This window comes from Macaca nemestrina, chromosome 3, assembly GCF_043159975.1.
Source record: "Macaca nemestrina isolate mMacNem1 chromosome 3, mMacNem.hap1, whole genome shotgun sequence".
In the NCBI taxonomy this organism is placed as follows: domain Eukaryota; kingdom Metazoa; phylum Chordata; class Mammalia; order Primates; family Cercopithecidae; genus Macaca; species Macaca nemestrina.
Genome location: NC_092127.1, coordinates 86,010,488 through 86,024,304, shown reverse-complemented (window position 1 = coordinate 86,024,304; position 13,817 = coordinate 86,010,488). Strand labels below are relative to the sequence as shown.

The window sequence follows — 13,817 nt, the reverse complement described above, 5'->3', positions numbered from 1 at the left end:
ATGGTGAATATTTAAAATATTTTTAAAAACAACTTTTTGACCATTAAGAACTATCGAAATCTGTATTTTTAAAAAATATGAAATTTACAATTCTAATTATAAGCAATTATTACTAAGTAAAACCAGATCAACAGAAGGTCTAATGACTTGCTCTATATAAATATAAAAATGAAAAACTTGAGTCTCTTCAGAATACACAGCACAACATTTTAATTAATCTAGACTTGTCTTTGCCTCCGTTTAAGTTACTGAGTTTTCCCTGAATGTGGCAAGAAGTAATAAGTGACATTTTTCCTTATTCCTAAAATCTGTGCTCTTTAGCTCTAAAATGCACCCCTTTCCATTTGTTTCATTATTTCTGCTCATTTTCTAGGACCTATTATAACTAGCTATTTTTAAATTTACCACTATTCATTTTTAACCAGATATATAAAAGAAATATAAAAGCAATCTATCTAATAAGTAAACTTTAAAAATAAATTTTAAGATCAGATTGATTTTATGTCATATATTACAATATACTTTTAAGTTTTTACCTGAGGAGTTGTAGATGTTTGGAAGTTTTCATCCTCCAAATGTTCATCTTTTGATTCTGTGGTGTGCATGCTAAGATTTAAAATAAAAATACTTTAAAAGAAGAAACAAAGCTATAAATCCATATGAAAACAAACATGGTTAAGTGGGATTAATTTTTTAAAGGATTTTTGTTCTAAAGTTGTATCATAGTGAAGTCAGATATCTTTATAGTCAACACAGATCCAAATATTCATCTTTTAACATTATTAACCAAAGCCATACGCATAAGTTTTAAAAACCATTATCATATAGAAATGTAACATTTCTCAACAGTTCATAATGCTGGCCCATATCATAGAATCATGTATCAGAAAACACATAAATTTATTTTATGCACTGGTGTGTTTGAATTAATATCTACTGTTGATTTAGTCTATCTTCAGTCGTGATCCTACATAAAAGACTCCAGAAAAATTTTAAATGAAATATGACCAACTACATTAATACCTACATCTATAAGTTACTGATACATACTATCTTTTTACATGGTCCATTTGAAGGATCTGTAGATCCAACATTTAAACTTATCTATAAAGTGTTATTTTGAAGAAGAATAAACTAGATTAATAAAAGAATAATTATTTCTGATAACTTTTATTTTAAAGTATCTGTTGTTTCTTTTTTTTTTTTCTTTTTTGCTTAGCTTATTAAGGATAAATTTTCGGACAGCTTTCTCTTCTTTTTTTTTTTATTATTATACTTTAAGTTCTAGGGTACATGTGGATAACGTGCAGGTTTGTTACATATGTATACTTGTGCCATGTTGCTGTGCTGCACCCATCAACTCGTCAGCACCCATCAACTCGTCATTTACATCAGGTATAACTCCCAATGCAATCCCTCCCCTCTCCCCCCTCCCCATGATAGGCCCCGGTGTATGATGTTCCCCTTCCCGAGTCCAGGTGATCTCATTGTTCAGTTCCCACCTATGAGTGAGAACATGCGGTGTTTGGTTTTCTGTTCTTGCGATAGTTTGCTGAGAATGATGGTTTCCAGCTGCATCCATATCCCTACAAAGGACACAAACTCATCCTTTTTTACGGCTGCATAGTATTCCATGGTGTATATGTGCCACATTTTCTTAATCCAGTCTGTCACTGATGGACATTTGGGTTGATTCCAAGTCTTTGCTATTGTGAATAGTGCCACAATAAACATACGTGTGCATGTGTCTTTATAGCAACATGATTTATAATCCTTTGGGTATATACCCAGTAATGGGATGGCTGGGTCATATGGTACTTCTAGTTCTAGATCCTTGAGGAATCGCCATACTGTTTTCCACAATGGTTAAACTAGTTTACAATCCCACCAACAGTGTAAAAGTGTTCCTATTTCTCCACATCCTCTCCAGCATCTGTTGTTTCCTGACATCTGTTGTTAGATTGCCATTCTAACTGGTGTGAGATGGTATCTCATTGTGGTTTTGATTTGCATTTCTCTGATGGCCAGTGATGATGAGCATTTTTTCATGTGTCTGTTGGCTGTATGAATGTCTTCGTTTGAGAAGTGTCTGTTCATATCCTTTGCCCACTTTTCGATGGGGTTGTTTTTTTTCTTGTAAATTTGTTTGAGTTCTTTGTAGGTTCTGGATATTATCCCTTTGTCAGATGAGTAGATTGCAAAAATTTTCTCCCATTCTGTAGGTTGCCTGTTCACTCTGATGGTAGTTTCTTTTGCTTTGCAGAAGCTCTTTAGTTTAATGAGATCCCATTTGTCAATTTTGGCTTTTGCTGCCATTGCTTTTGGTGTTTTAGACATGAAGTCCTTGCCCATGCCTATGTCCTGAATGGTATTACCTAGGTTTTCTTCTAGGGTTTTTAAGGTTTTAGGTCTAACATTTAAGTCTCTAATCCATCTTGAATTAATTTTCGTATAAGGAGTAAGGAAAGGATCCAGTTTCAGCTTTCTACTTATGGCTAGCCCATTTTCCCAGCACCATTTATTAAATAGGGAATCCTTTCCCCATTTCTTGTTTTTCTCAGGTTTATCAAAGATCAGATGGCTGTAGATGTGTGGTATTATTTCTGAGGGCTCTGTTCTGTTCCATTCGTCTATATCTCTGTTTCGGTACCAGTAACATGCTGTTTTGGTTACTGTAGCCTTGTAGTATAGTTTGAAGTCAGGTAGCGTGATGCCTCCAGCTTTGTTCTTTTGGCTTAGGATTGTCTTGGAAATGCGGGCTCTTTTTTGGTTCCATATGAACTTTAAAGCAGTTTTTTCCAATTCTGTGAAGAAACTCATTGGTAGCTTGATGGGGATGGCATTGAATCTATAAATTACCTTGGGCAGTATGGTCATTTTCACGATATTGATTCTTCCTATCCATGAGCATGGTATGTTCTTCCATTTGTTTGTGTCCTCTTTTATTTCACTGAGCAGTGGTTTGTAGTTCTCCTTGAAGAGGTCCTTTACATTCCTAGTAAGTTGGATTCCTAGGTATTTCATTCTCTTTGAAGCAATTGTGAATGGAAGTTCATTCATGATTTGGCTCTCTGTTTGTCTGTTACTGGTGTATAAGAATGCTTGTGATTTTTGCACAATAATTTTGTATCCTGAGACTTTGCTGAAGTTTCTTATTAGCTTAAGGATATTTTGGGCTGAGACAATGGGGTTTTCTAAATATAGAATCATGTCATCTGCAAAGAGGGACAATTTGACTTCTTCTTTTCCTAACTGAATACCCTTGATTTCTTTCTCCTGGCTGATTGCCCTGGCCAGAACTTCCAACACTATGTTGAATAGGAGTGGTGAGAGAGGGCATCCCTGTCTTGTGCCAGTTTTCAAGGGGAATTTTTCCAGTTTTTGCCCATTCAGTATGATATTGGCTGTGGGTTTGTCATAAATAGCTCTTATTATTTTGAGATACGTTCCATCAATATTGAATTTATTGAGCGTTTTTAGCATGAAGGGCTGTTGAATTTTGTCAAAGGCCTTTTCTGCATCTATTGAGATAATCGTGGTTTTCGTCTTTGGTTCTGTTTATATGCTGAATTACGTTTATTGATTTGCGTATGTTGAACCAGCCTTGCATCCCAGGGATGAAGCCCACTTGATCCGGATCCAGCAGCACATCAAAAAGTATCTGTTGTTTCTACCTCCTCTGTAATCTTTGCTAGCTTTGAATGTAGGAAGGGTAACTTTTCTTAAAAATATCTTCTCTCAATTTTTGAGTTGTTTTAAGAACAAAACTAAAGATTTCAAGTTTTAATTTTTAGATAGTCTATATTACCATATCCTGTAGCATTTCAAGTATCTATACTTTTCTAAAAGGAAAACAATTTTAGTAATGAAAAATTTTAATAAAAAGGAAATGAAAAGGAACATTAACATTTGAGTAGCTATCATATGTTAGCTGCTTTACATCTATTGTCTTACTGTAATGAAGTAAAATATTACTGTGTAAAATCCTATAAAGAATCAAAACTGAAGTTATAACTTTATTAAAGCAAAAAATAACCTTTAAAATTTTTGATTAGAAACTTAGATCTAAATTCCTTTAAAGTGTAGTTCCATTTTGATTCAAGTGACTGTCAAAATTATTATCTTATCATTAGAATGAAGTATTAGTCTATTTCCATGCAGCTATGAAGAGATACCTGAGTCTGGGTAATTTATAAAGGAAAGAGGTTTAATTTCACATGGCTGGGGAGGCCTCAGGATACTTAAAATTATGGTGGAGGGGACCTCTTCACAGTGTGGCAGGAGAGAGAATGAGTGCAAGCAGGGGAAATGCCAGACACTTATAAAACCATTAGATCTTGTGAGATTAACTCACAAGATCCAATTACCTATACCTTGTCCCACCCATGACATGTAGGGATTATTACAACTCAAGGTTGAGATTTGGGTGGGGACAAAGAGCCAAATAATATCATTCTGTCCCTGGCCCCTCCCAAATCTCATGTACTCACATTTCAAAACACAATTATGCCTTTCCAACAGTCCCCCAAAGTCTTAACTAATTCCAGCATTAACTCAAAAGCCCAAGTCCAAAGTCATGTCTGAGACAAGTAAAGTCGCTTCTTCCTATGAGTCTATAAAATCAAAAGCAAGTTAGTTACTTCTTAGGTACAATGGGGGTACTGGGAGAAATTGGCCAAAACAAAGGGGCTACAGATCCCATTCAAGTCCAAAATCCAATAGGGCAATCATTAGACCTTAAAGTTCCAAAATGATCTCCTTTTACTCCATGTGGCACATCCAGGTCATGCTGATGCAAGAGGTGGGCTCCCATGGCCTTGGGCAGCTCTGCCCATGTGGCTGTGCAGAATTACAGTCCCACTCTCTGGTGCTTTCACAGGCTGGTATTGAGGGTCTGCTGCTTTTCCAGGCACACGGTGCAAGCTGCTGGTGGATCGACCATTCTGGGGTGTGGAGGATGGTGGCTGTCTTCTCACAGCTCCACCAGGTAGTGCCCCAGTGGGGTCTCTGTGTGGGGGCCCCAACTCCACATTTTCCCTTTGCACTACCCTAGCAGAGGTTCTCCATGAGGGCTCCATCCCTGGAGCAAACTTCTGCCTGGGTATCCAGGCATTTCTATGTATCCTCTGAAATCTAGGTGGAGGTTCTAAAAGCTCAGTTCCTGACTTCTGTGCACCTGTCAGCCTAACACCACGTGTAAGCTGCCAAGGCTTGGGGTTTGCACCCTCTGAAGCAATGCCAGAGCTGTACCTGGCCTCCTTTAGACATAGCTAGAGCTGAAGCAGCTGAGACACAAGGCACCATGTCCCAAGACTGCATAGAGCAGGGCGGCCCTGGGCCTGCCACAAAGCCATTTTTCCCCCCTAGATCTCCAGACCTGTGAGGGGAGGGGCTGCCACAAAGGTCTCTGACATGCCCTAGAAATATTTTCCCCATTGTCACGGTGATTAACATTCGACTCCTCATTACTTATGCAACTTTCTGCAGCAGGCTTAAATTTCTACCTCCTTCCCCAGAAAAATTTTGTTTTGTTTTGTTTTGTTTTTTTGTATTGCATCATCAGGCTGCAATTTTTCTAAACTTTTATGCTCTGCTTCCTCTTGAACACTTGGCCACTTAGAAATTTCTTCTGCCAGATATCCTAAATCATCACTCTCAAGTTCAAAGTTCTACAGATCTCTGGGGCAGAGGCAAAATGCCACCAGTCTCTTTGCTAAAGCATAGCAAGAATGACCTTTACTCCAATTCCCAAGAAGTTCCTCATCTGCATCTCAAACCACCACAGCCTAGACTTCATTGTCCGTATCACCATCAGCATTTTGGTCAAAGCCATTCAACAAGTCTCTAGGAAGTTCCAAACTTTCCCACATCTTTGTATCTTCTGAGCCCTCCAAATTATTCCAACCTCAGCTTGTTACCCAGTTCCAAAGTCGCTTCCACATTTCTGGGTATCTTTACAACAGCAGCCCACTCTGTGATGCCAATTTACATTAGTCCCTTTTCATGCTACTACAAAGAAATACCTAAGACTGGGTAATTTATAAAGGAAAGAGGTTTAATGGACTCACAGTTCCACATGGCTGGGGAGGCCTCAGGAAACTTACAATCATTGCAGAGGGCAGCTCTTCACAAGGCAGCAGGAAAGAGAATGAGTGCAAGCAGGGGATATGCCAGACACTTATAAAATCATCAGATCTTGTGTTGTGATCACATCAGATCACTCATTATCATGAGAACAGCATGGGAAACCACCTCCATGATCCAGTTACCTCCACTTGGTTCCAGCCCTGACACATAGGGATTATTACAATTCAAGGTGAAATTTGGATGGGGACACAGAACCAAACCATATCAAATGACTACCTTGTCATAAGCTATTACATTATGAGGTAATTGGTAAGAACAAGGGAGGTATGTGAATCACCTAAGTTGTGTCATGTTCTGAATAAACAGGCTGGGAGTTAGAGCCATTAAAAAGTTTGAGCTGAAGTTCACATAAATTTTGAGGAGAGGACCCAAAGTTAATTTATTTACTTACTAATTTTGGAATGCCTACTCTTCTGGTCTCTGAAGGTAAAGCAGCCAAACAAAACACAATAAAACAGAAATATAGGCTTCTGCTCTCATGGATCTTATACTCTTGTTAGGAGGAAGGGGAAGACTATAAAAAACATTTTCAGTACCGCAGAAAATAAATGAGGATCATGTGATAGAGATCAAGGTGACATTTGAACTGTGTCCTAAATGAGGAGAAGCTGAAACATAAGTAAGCAGATGGACTAGGAGCAGGCAAACATAACACCAACAATCATATAAGTAGAGACATCAAGAAAGTAGGCAGCATATTTTAACATCTGCAACTATAATGATTAGGACAGCAGGGCTTGGAACTCAGGCAAGCAGACTATGCATTAGAACTTCAAAACCTAGGTAAGGGGTCTGAATAACAGACGTATAGGTTAATAGCTATAAGAGAAGCTTGAGACTGAGTCAAGCAACATTTGTGACTGGCAGTCACTCAATACCTTCTTTATATATCTGCCAAGAGTGGAATTGGTAGGTGGTATGCCTAAAAGCAAGGACTTTGAGCTGAGAAAGAAATGTATTCAACTCTTCTCTTATCTTTTAATAACTGTAGGAAGTGATTTATCTCCATTGGCCTCAATTTCCTTATCTGAAAAAATATATAGTAATGCTTAGTTTATTGGTTATCATAAGAATTAAATTATAACAGCTGATGCCAGTTGAACTATATTAAGCACTTAACATGAATCATCTTCCTCATTTCTCTCAACAACTCTATGAGGTGTTTACTACTATTATCCCCATTTTATGTTCAAACTATGGAAGGGGGAAAGTTAAGTAATTTAACTTTCAATATAGTCAAAAAACTAGCAAGTGGCAGAGCTGGAATTTAAATGAAGCACTCTTTAATATTACTCAGATCTTTGTCAACTTTGGCATTGTCTCTTTTTTCTTTTAACTGTTGTGGTGACATTGCATTATGAATTTAAATTGCATTTCTATAATGAGCACTTTTTCATATATTTACTGGCCATTTGAATATCTTCTTTAGTAAAGTGTTCAAATCTCTTGTCCATTTTTTTGTTGTATTGGATCCCATTTTCATATTGATTTGTTGGAATTCTTTTTAGGTATTAAAAATATAAATCTTTTATTGGATATATAAAGAGCCAATATCATCTCCCACTCTGTGTCTTGCCTTTTTACGCTGATGATACATTTTTAAAAGATACTTTAATTTGGCCCAATTTATTCTTTCCTTTCTTTATCCTTAGAGCTTTTATTGTTTGATAAATCTTTGCCAACTCTGAGGTCACAAATGTTTATTCTCCTATATATTCTTCCACAAACATTATTGTTTTGTTTCTCACATAGGAAAGGAACAACAATAGGTCTATGGTCTATGATCCATCTGGAATTGAATTTCATACATGGGGTGTGAGGGAGAGATCAAAATTTATTTTTCTCATATCAATATCTAATTGACTCAGCACAATTTATCAAAAATATCATCCTTTATTCACTGTATTGCAATGTCACTTTTTTGTAACTCAGGTAATCACATATACATGAATTTATTTTCATATTCTATCCTGTTCCACTGGCCCATTTGTCTATCCTTATGCTAACATTATGCTAGAGCTTGTATTTTTTTTTTTTTTTTTGATATAGGGTCTTGCTCTGTTACCCAGGCTAGAGTGCAGTGACACAATAATAGCTCACTACAGTCTGAATCCCCTGGGCTTGAGTGATCCCCCCACCTCAGCCTCCCAAGTAGCTGGGACTATAGCCACAAGCCATCATGTCCAGCAATTTTTTTTTTTTTTTAATTTTTAGTAGAGACGAAGACTCACTGTGTTGCCCAGGCTGGTCTCAAACTCCTGAGCTCAAGCAACCTTTTCGTCTCAGCCTCCCATAGTGCTGACAGGCATGAGCCATTGTGTCCAGCCAGTATATTAGATATTGGCATCTGGTGGTGTTGTACATTCTCCACTTTTGTTGTTCTTCAGAGTTGGATTGATTTTTTGATCCTTTGTATTTCCATATAAATTTTAGGACCAAGTTGTCAATTTACAGACACACAGCTGGAATTTTGACCGAAGTTACATTGAATCTATAGATTAATTTGGGTAGAACTGACATCTTAACAATATTGAATCTTCCAATCTTTGAACACTGTATATTTCTCCATTTATTTAGATTTTATAGATCTTAATAATTTTTTGTATTTTCAATGTAAAGAACAGTATGTCTTTCATTAGGCTTATTTTTAGGTATTTTATGTTTTTTGGATGGTTATAAAAATTTTAACTTTAAAAACTCATTATTTGTTTCTGGTTGGCATACAAAAATACAAATGATTTTCATTCATCTCACTTTATATCAGGCCTTGATAAATTCACTTAATTCTAGTAGTCTGTAGATTTGTTTGGATTTTCTAAGTACATATATATATAGTCAGCAAATATAAGTTTTATTTCTTCCTCTAAATTTTATGCATTTTTCTCCCTTTTTCTTTTGTTTTTCTGGCTTTAACCTGCCATTACAGTTGCTCTAAATGATTGCTAACCTTGGTATTGTCTGTCTTCAGAATTTGTTCTAATATAGATCTGTTGGTGATAAATTCCTTATTTCTTTGCCTGAAAAATATCTATATTTAACCTTCACTTTTGAAAGTGATTCTTATTAGATATAGGTTAGAGTTTATTTTCTTTAATTACTTTAAAGATGTTTCACTGTATTCTGGCTCCCATAGTTTCTGTTAAAAATTTAACTGTCATTCTTGCTATGACTCCTTTGATAATAATAATATCTTTTTTACTTTGACTGATACTAATCACAAATATTTTAAGCAATTTTCCTGTGGTAAATACGCATAAAATTTACCATTTTAACTACTTTAAAGTATATAGTTCCAGGGGCATTATGTATATTTGCATTGTTAAGCAACCATCACCACCATCCCTCTCCAGAATGCTTTCATTATCTCAAACTGAAACTCTGTATGTATTAATTAAACAATAACTTCCCATTCTCCCCTCCTGTAACCCCTGATAGCTACCATTCTCCTTTATGTCTCTATGAATTTGAATATTCTAGGTACTTTATATGAGTCAAGTCATACAATATTTACCCTTTTGTATCTTGCTTATTCCACTTACCATGTCTTCAAAATTTATCTAAAATTTATTCAAAATTCTGTACATGTTGTAGCATGTACAGAATTTCCTTCTTTTTTAAAGGCTGAATAATATGCATTTATATGAATATGTCACATTTTGTTTATCCATTCATCTGCTGATAGACCTTTTGGCTCTTGTGAATAATGTTGTTATGAAAATAGGTGTGCCAATATCTGTTTGAATCCCTGCTTTCAATTCTATTTGGTATATACTTAGAAATGGAATTGATGGATCATATGGTAATTCTATGTTCAATTTTTGGAGGAACCATCATTATACTGTTTTTTTTTTTTTCACAGCAGCTATATCATTTTATATTGACATCAACAATGCACAATGATTCCAGTTTCTCTACATGCATGCAAAAAGTTGTTATTTTCTGTTTTTTTGGTAATAGCCATCCCAATGGGTGTGAATGGTATCTACTATAGTTTTGATTTCCACATCCCTAATGATTAATGGGGTTGAGCATCTTTTCATGTGCTTACTATTTGCATATATCTTTTTTGGAGAAATATATCTTCAAGTCCTTTGCCCATTTTTATTTTTATTTTTTTGAGACAAGGTCTCATTATGTCACCCAGGCTGGAGTGCAGTGGCATAAACATAGATCATTGCAGCCTTGAATTCCTGGGCTCAAAGGATCCTCTGCCTCAGCCTCCCAAGTAGTAGGACTAATGATGCACACATCCACACCCAGCAAATTTTTTGGGTACAGCCAGGGTCTTGCTATGTTGCTCAGGCTGGTCTCAAACTCCCAGCCTCAAAGTGCTGGGATTATAGGCATGAGCTACTGCACCCAGCATCTTTGCCCCTTTTAAAATTGGGATGTTTGTTTTTTTCTGTTGCTGGGTTGTAGGAGTTCTTTATATACTGTAGGTATTAATATCTTATTAGTAATATGTAAATATTTTCTGTAAGTTGCCTTGTCACTCTGTTGATAGTGTCATTTGTTGCATATAAGTTTTAAATGTTAACGTAGTCCAATTCATCTGTTTTTCCTTTAGTTGCCTGTACTTTTGGTATCATAGCCAAGGATTAAACTGCCAAATCCAGTATCATGGAACTTTCCTTCTATATTTCCTTTAAGAGTTTTAATATTTTTAGTTCTTATAATCATAGTTACTGTAACCTCTTTAACTCAAAAATCTGGATCCCTTTTGAGTCTGTTTCTCTTTTCAATTTTCTATCTTGGCTTAAGGTCATATAACATTGTCTAATACTATGGTTCACAATTTTTGTTGAAAGCCTGACATTGTGTACAAATTGTACAGTCTCCAGATGATTACTTCTTTTGTAAAGAAATATGTGGAGTAGGGGGAGTGAAAAATCACTTTAACAAAATCAGAGATTGAGCTTAGTTGATAGCTTTGTAATGATCAGTTTTATTTCAATTTGTCCTTGTTCCTCAAGTATAGTCCTTTAGGGATTTTACCCTAGATGATTTCCTTGATAAATTATGGCAGTCTCACTTGATTCCTCCCATATCAGGCATTGTATTAGTCTGTTTTCACACTTCTATAAAGAACTGCCCAAGACTGAGTAATTTAAAAAGGAAAGACGTTTAATTGACTCACAGTTCAACGTGACTGAGGAGGCTTCAGGAAACTTACAATCAGGCGGAAGGTGAAGGGAAAGCTAGGACCCTCTTCACATGGTGGCAGAAGAGAGAAGTGCAAGCAGGGGAAAATGCCAGATGCTTATAAAACCATCAGATCTCATAAGAATGCATTCACTATCTTGAGAATAGGATGAGGGAAACTGCCCCCATGATCCAGTCACCTCCCTCCTTTCATACATGGAGATTACAGGTCTCTACCTCTACACATGGAGATTACAATTTGAGATGAAATTTGGGTGGAGACACAGAACCAAACCATATCGTTCTGCCCTGGTCCACCCAAATTGCCTGTCCTTTATACATTTCAACATCAATCATGCCTTCCCAATAGCCCCCCAAAGTCTTAACTCATTCCAGCATTAACTCAAAAGTACAAGTCCAAAGTTTCATCTGAGGCAAGGCAGGTTTTCAAAACCAATCATGCCTTCACAACAATCCCCCAAAGTCTTAATTCATTTCAGCATTAACTCAAAAGTCCATAGACCAAAGTGTCATCTGAAACAAGGCAAGTTCCTTCTGCCTATGAGCCTGTAAAATCAAAAGCAAGTTAGTTACTTCCGAGACACAATGGGGGTACAGGCATTGGGTAAATATTCCTGTTCCAGATGGAAGAAATTGGTCAAAGCAAAGGGGCTACGGGCCGCACGCAAGTCCAAATCCAGTGGGGGCAGTCATTAAACCTTAAAGCTCCAAAATAATCTCCTTTGACTCCATGTCTCACATCCAGGGCATGCTGATGTAAAGGGTAGACTCCCATGGCCTAGGGCAGCTCTGCCTCTGTGGCTTGGCAGGGTATAGCCCCATGCCTGGCTGCTTTCACAGCTGGCATTGAGTGTCTGCAGACATTAGAGGGGCACGGTGCAAGCTGTCAATGGATCTACCATTCTGGTGTTTGGAGAATGATGGCCCTCTTCTCACAGCTCCACTAGGCAGTGCCCCACTGGCAACCCTGTGTAGGGGGCTCCAACCCCACCTTTCCCTACCACACTGCCCTAGCAGAGGTTCTTCCTGAGGCTCCACCCCTGTACCAAACTTTTGCCTGGGCATCCAGTCATTTCCATACATCCTCTGAAATCTAGGTGGAGGTTTCCAAAGCTCAATTCTTGACTTCTGTGCATCCATAGGCCCAACACCTCGTGTAAGCCACCAGGGCTTGGGGCTTGCACCCTCTTGAAGCAACAACCTGAGCTGTACATTGACTCATATTAGCCATGGCTGGGACGCAGGGAACCAAGTCCTAAGAGTGCACAAAGCAGCAAGGCCCTGGGCCTGGCCCACAAAACCATTTTCTCCTTCTAGGCCTCCAGACCTGTTATGGGAGGGGCTGCCATGAAGATCTCAGATATTTTCCCCATTCTCCTCATTACTTATGCAAATTTCTGCAGGCAGCTCGAACTTCTCCCTCAAAAATGGATTTTTCTTTTCTATTACATGGTCAGGACACAAATTTTCCAAACTCTTATGGTCTGTCACCTCTTGAATGCTTTGCTGCTTAGAAATTTCTCCTGCCAGATACCCTAAATCATCTCTCTTGAGTACAAAGTTCCACAGATCTCTAGGGCAGGGGCAAAATGCCACCAGTCTCATGATCATTGGTCCAGTTTCAATAAGCTCCCATCTCCATTTGAGATCACCTCAGCCTGAACTTCATTGTCCATATCACTATCCAGCATTTTGATCAAAACCATTCAACAAGACTCCAGGAAGTTCCAAACTTTCTCAGATATTCCTCTATTCTTTCGACCCCTCCAAACTGTTCCAACCTCTACCTGTTACCCAGTTCCAAAGTCACTTCCACATTTTCAAGTATCTTTATAGCAGTACCCCACTCTTCGCACTACCAATTTTCTGTATTAGTCCCATTTTCACACTGCTATAAAGAACTGCCCAACACTGGGTAATTTATAAACAAAAGAGGTTTAATTGACTCACAGTTCTGCATGGCTGGGGAGGCCTCAGAAAACTTACAATCATGGTGGAAGGCAAAGGAGGAGGATCTTCTTCACATGGTGGCAGGAGAGAGAAGTGCAAGAAGGGAACAGGCCAGATGCTTATAAAATTATCAGATCTCATGAGAACTCACTATCTTGAGAACAGCATGGGGAAAACTGCTTCTATGATCCAATCACCTCTCTCCCTCAACATGTGGGCTTACAGGTCTGTGGGGATTCCAATTCAGGATGAGATTTGGGTGGGGACACAAAGCCAAACCATATCAGGCATACCTTACCATTTCCTAACTTGGTTTATTTCTACTGTCCATACCTTCCTATACTGGAATAGCTGAATTAACTTCTTCAATGTTACATAACTATAAATAAAGGAATTGGGGCCCATCAGGCAGTCTGACTCCAGAGACCATACTCTTAAAACTAAAGTGCATATAATGTGACAAATATTCTGTGCAAGACATAGACTAAAGCTCTCATAAGAATTTATAGGCTAACATTTAGAAAATGCTGTAATAACTTAAATCTATAAAACATTAA

General features: G+C 37.6%; 1 protein-coding gene across 3 annotated transcripts in view; it reads right to left on the bottom strand.

Moving 5' to 3' along the window:
- Positions 1–13,817, bottom strand: part of LOC105486334 (solute carrier family 9 member B1) — a 122,634-nt gene that overhangs the window by 88,578 nt on the left and 20,239 nt on the right. For all 3 annotated transcript variants that reach the window (XM_011749184.3, XM_071093235.1, XM_071093234.1), the window contains exon 2: positions 537–606. In XM_011749184.3, the coding sequence (XP_011747486.2) occupies positions 537–606 (70 nt within the window). The remainder of the gene's footprint in view (positions 1–536; positions 607–13,817) is intronic.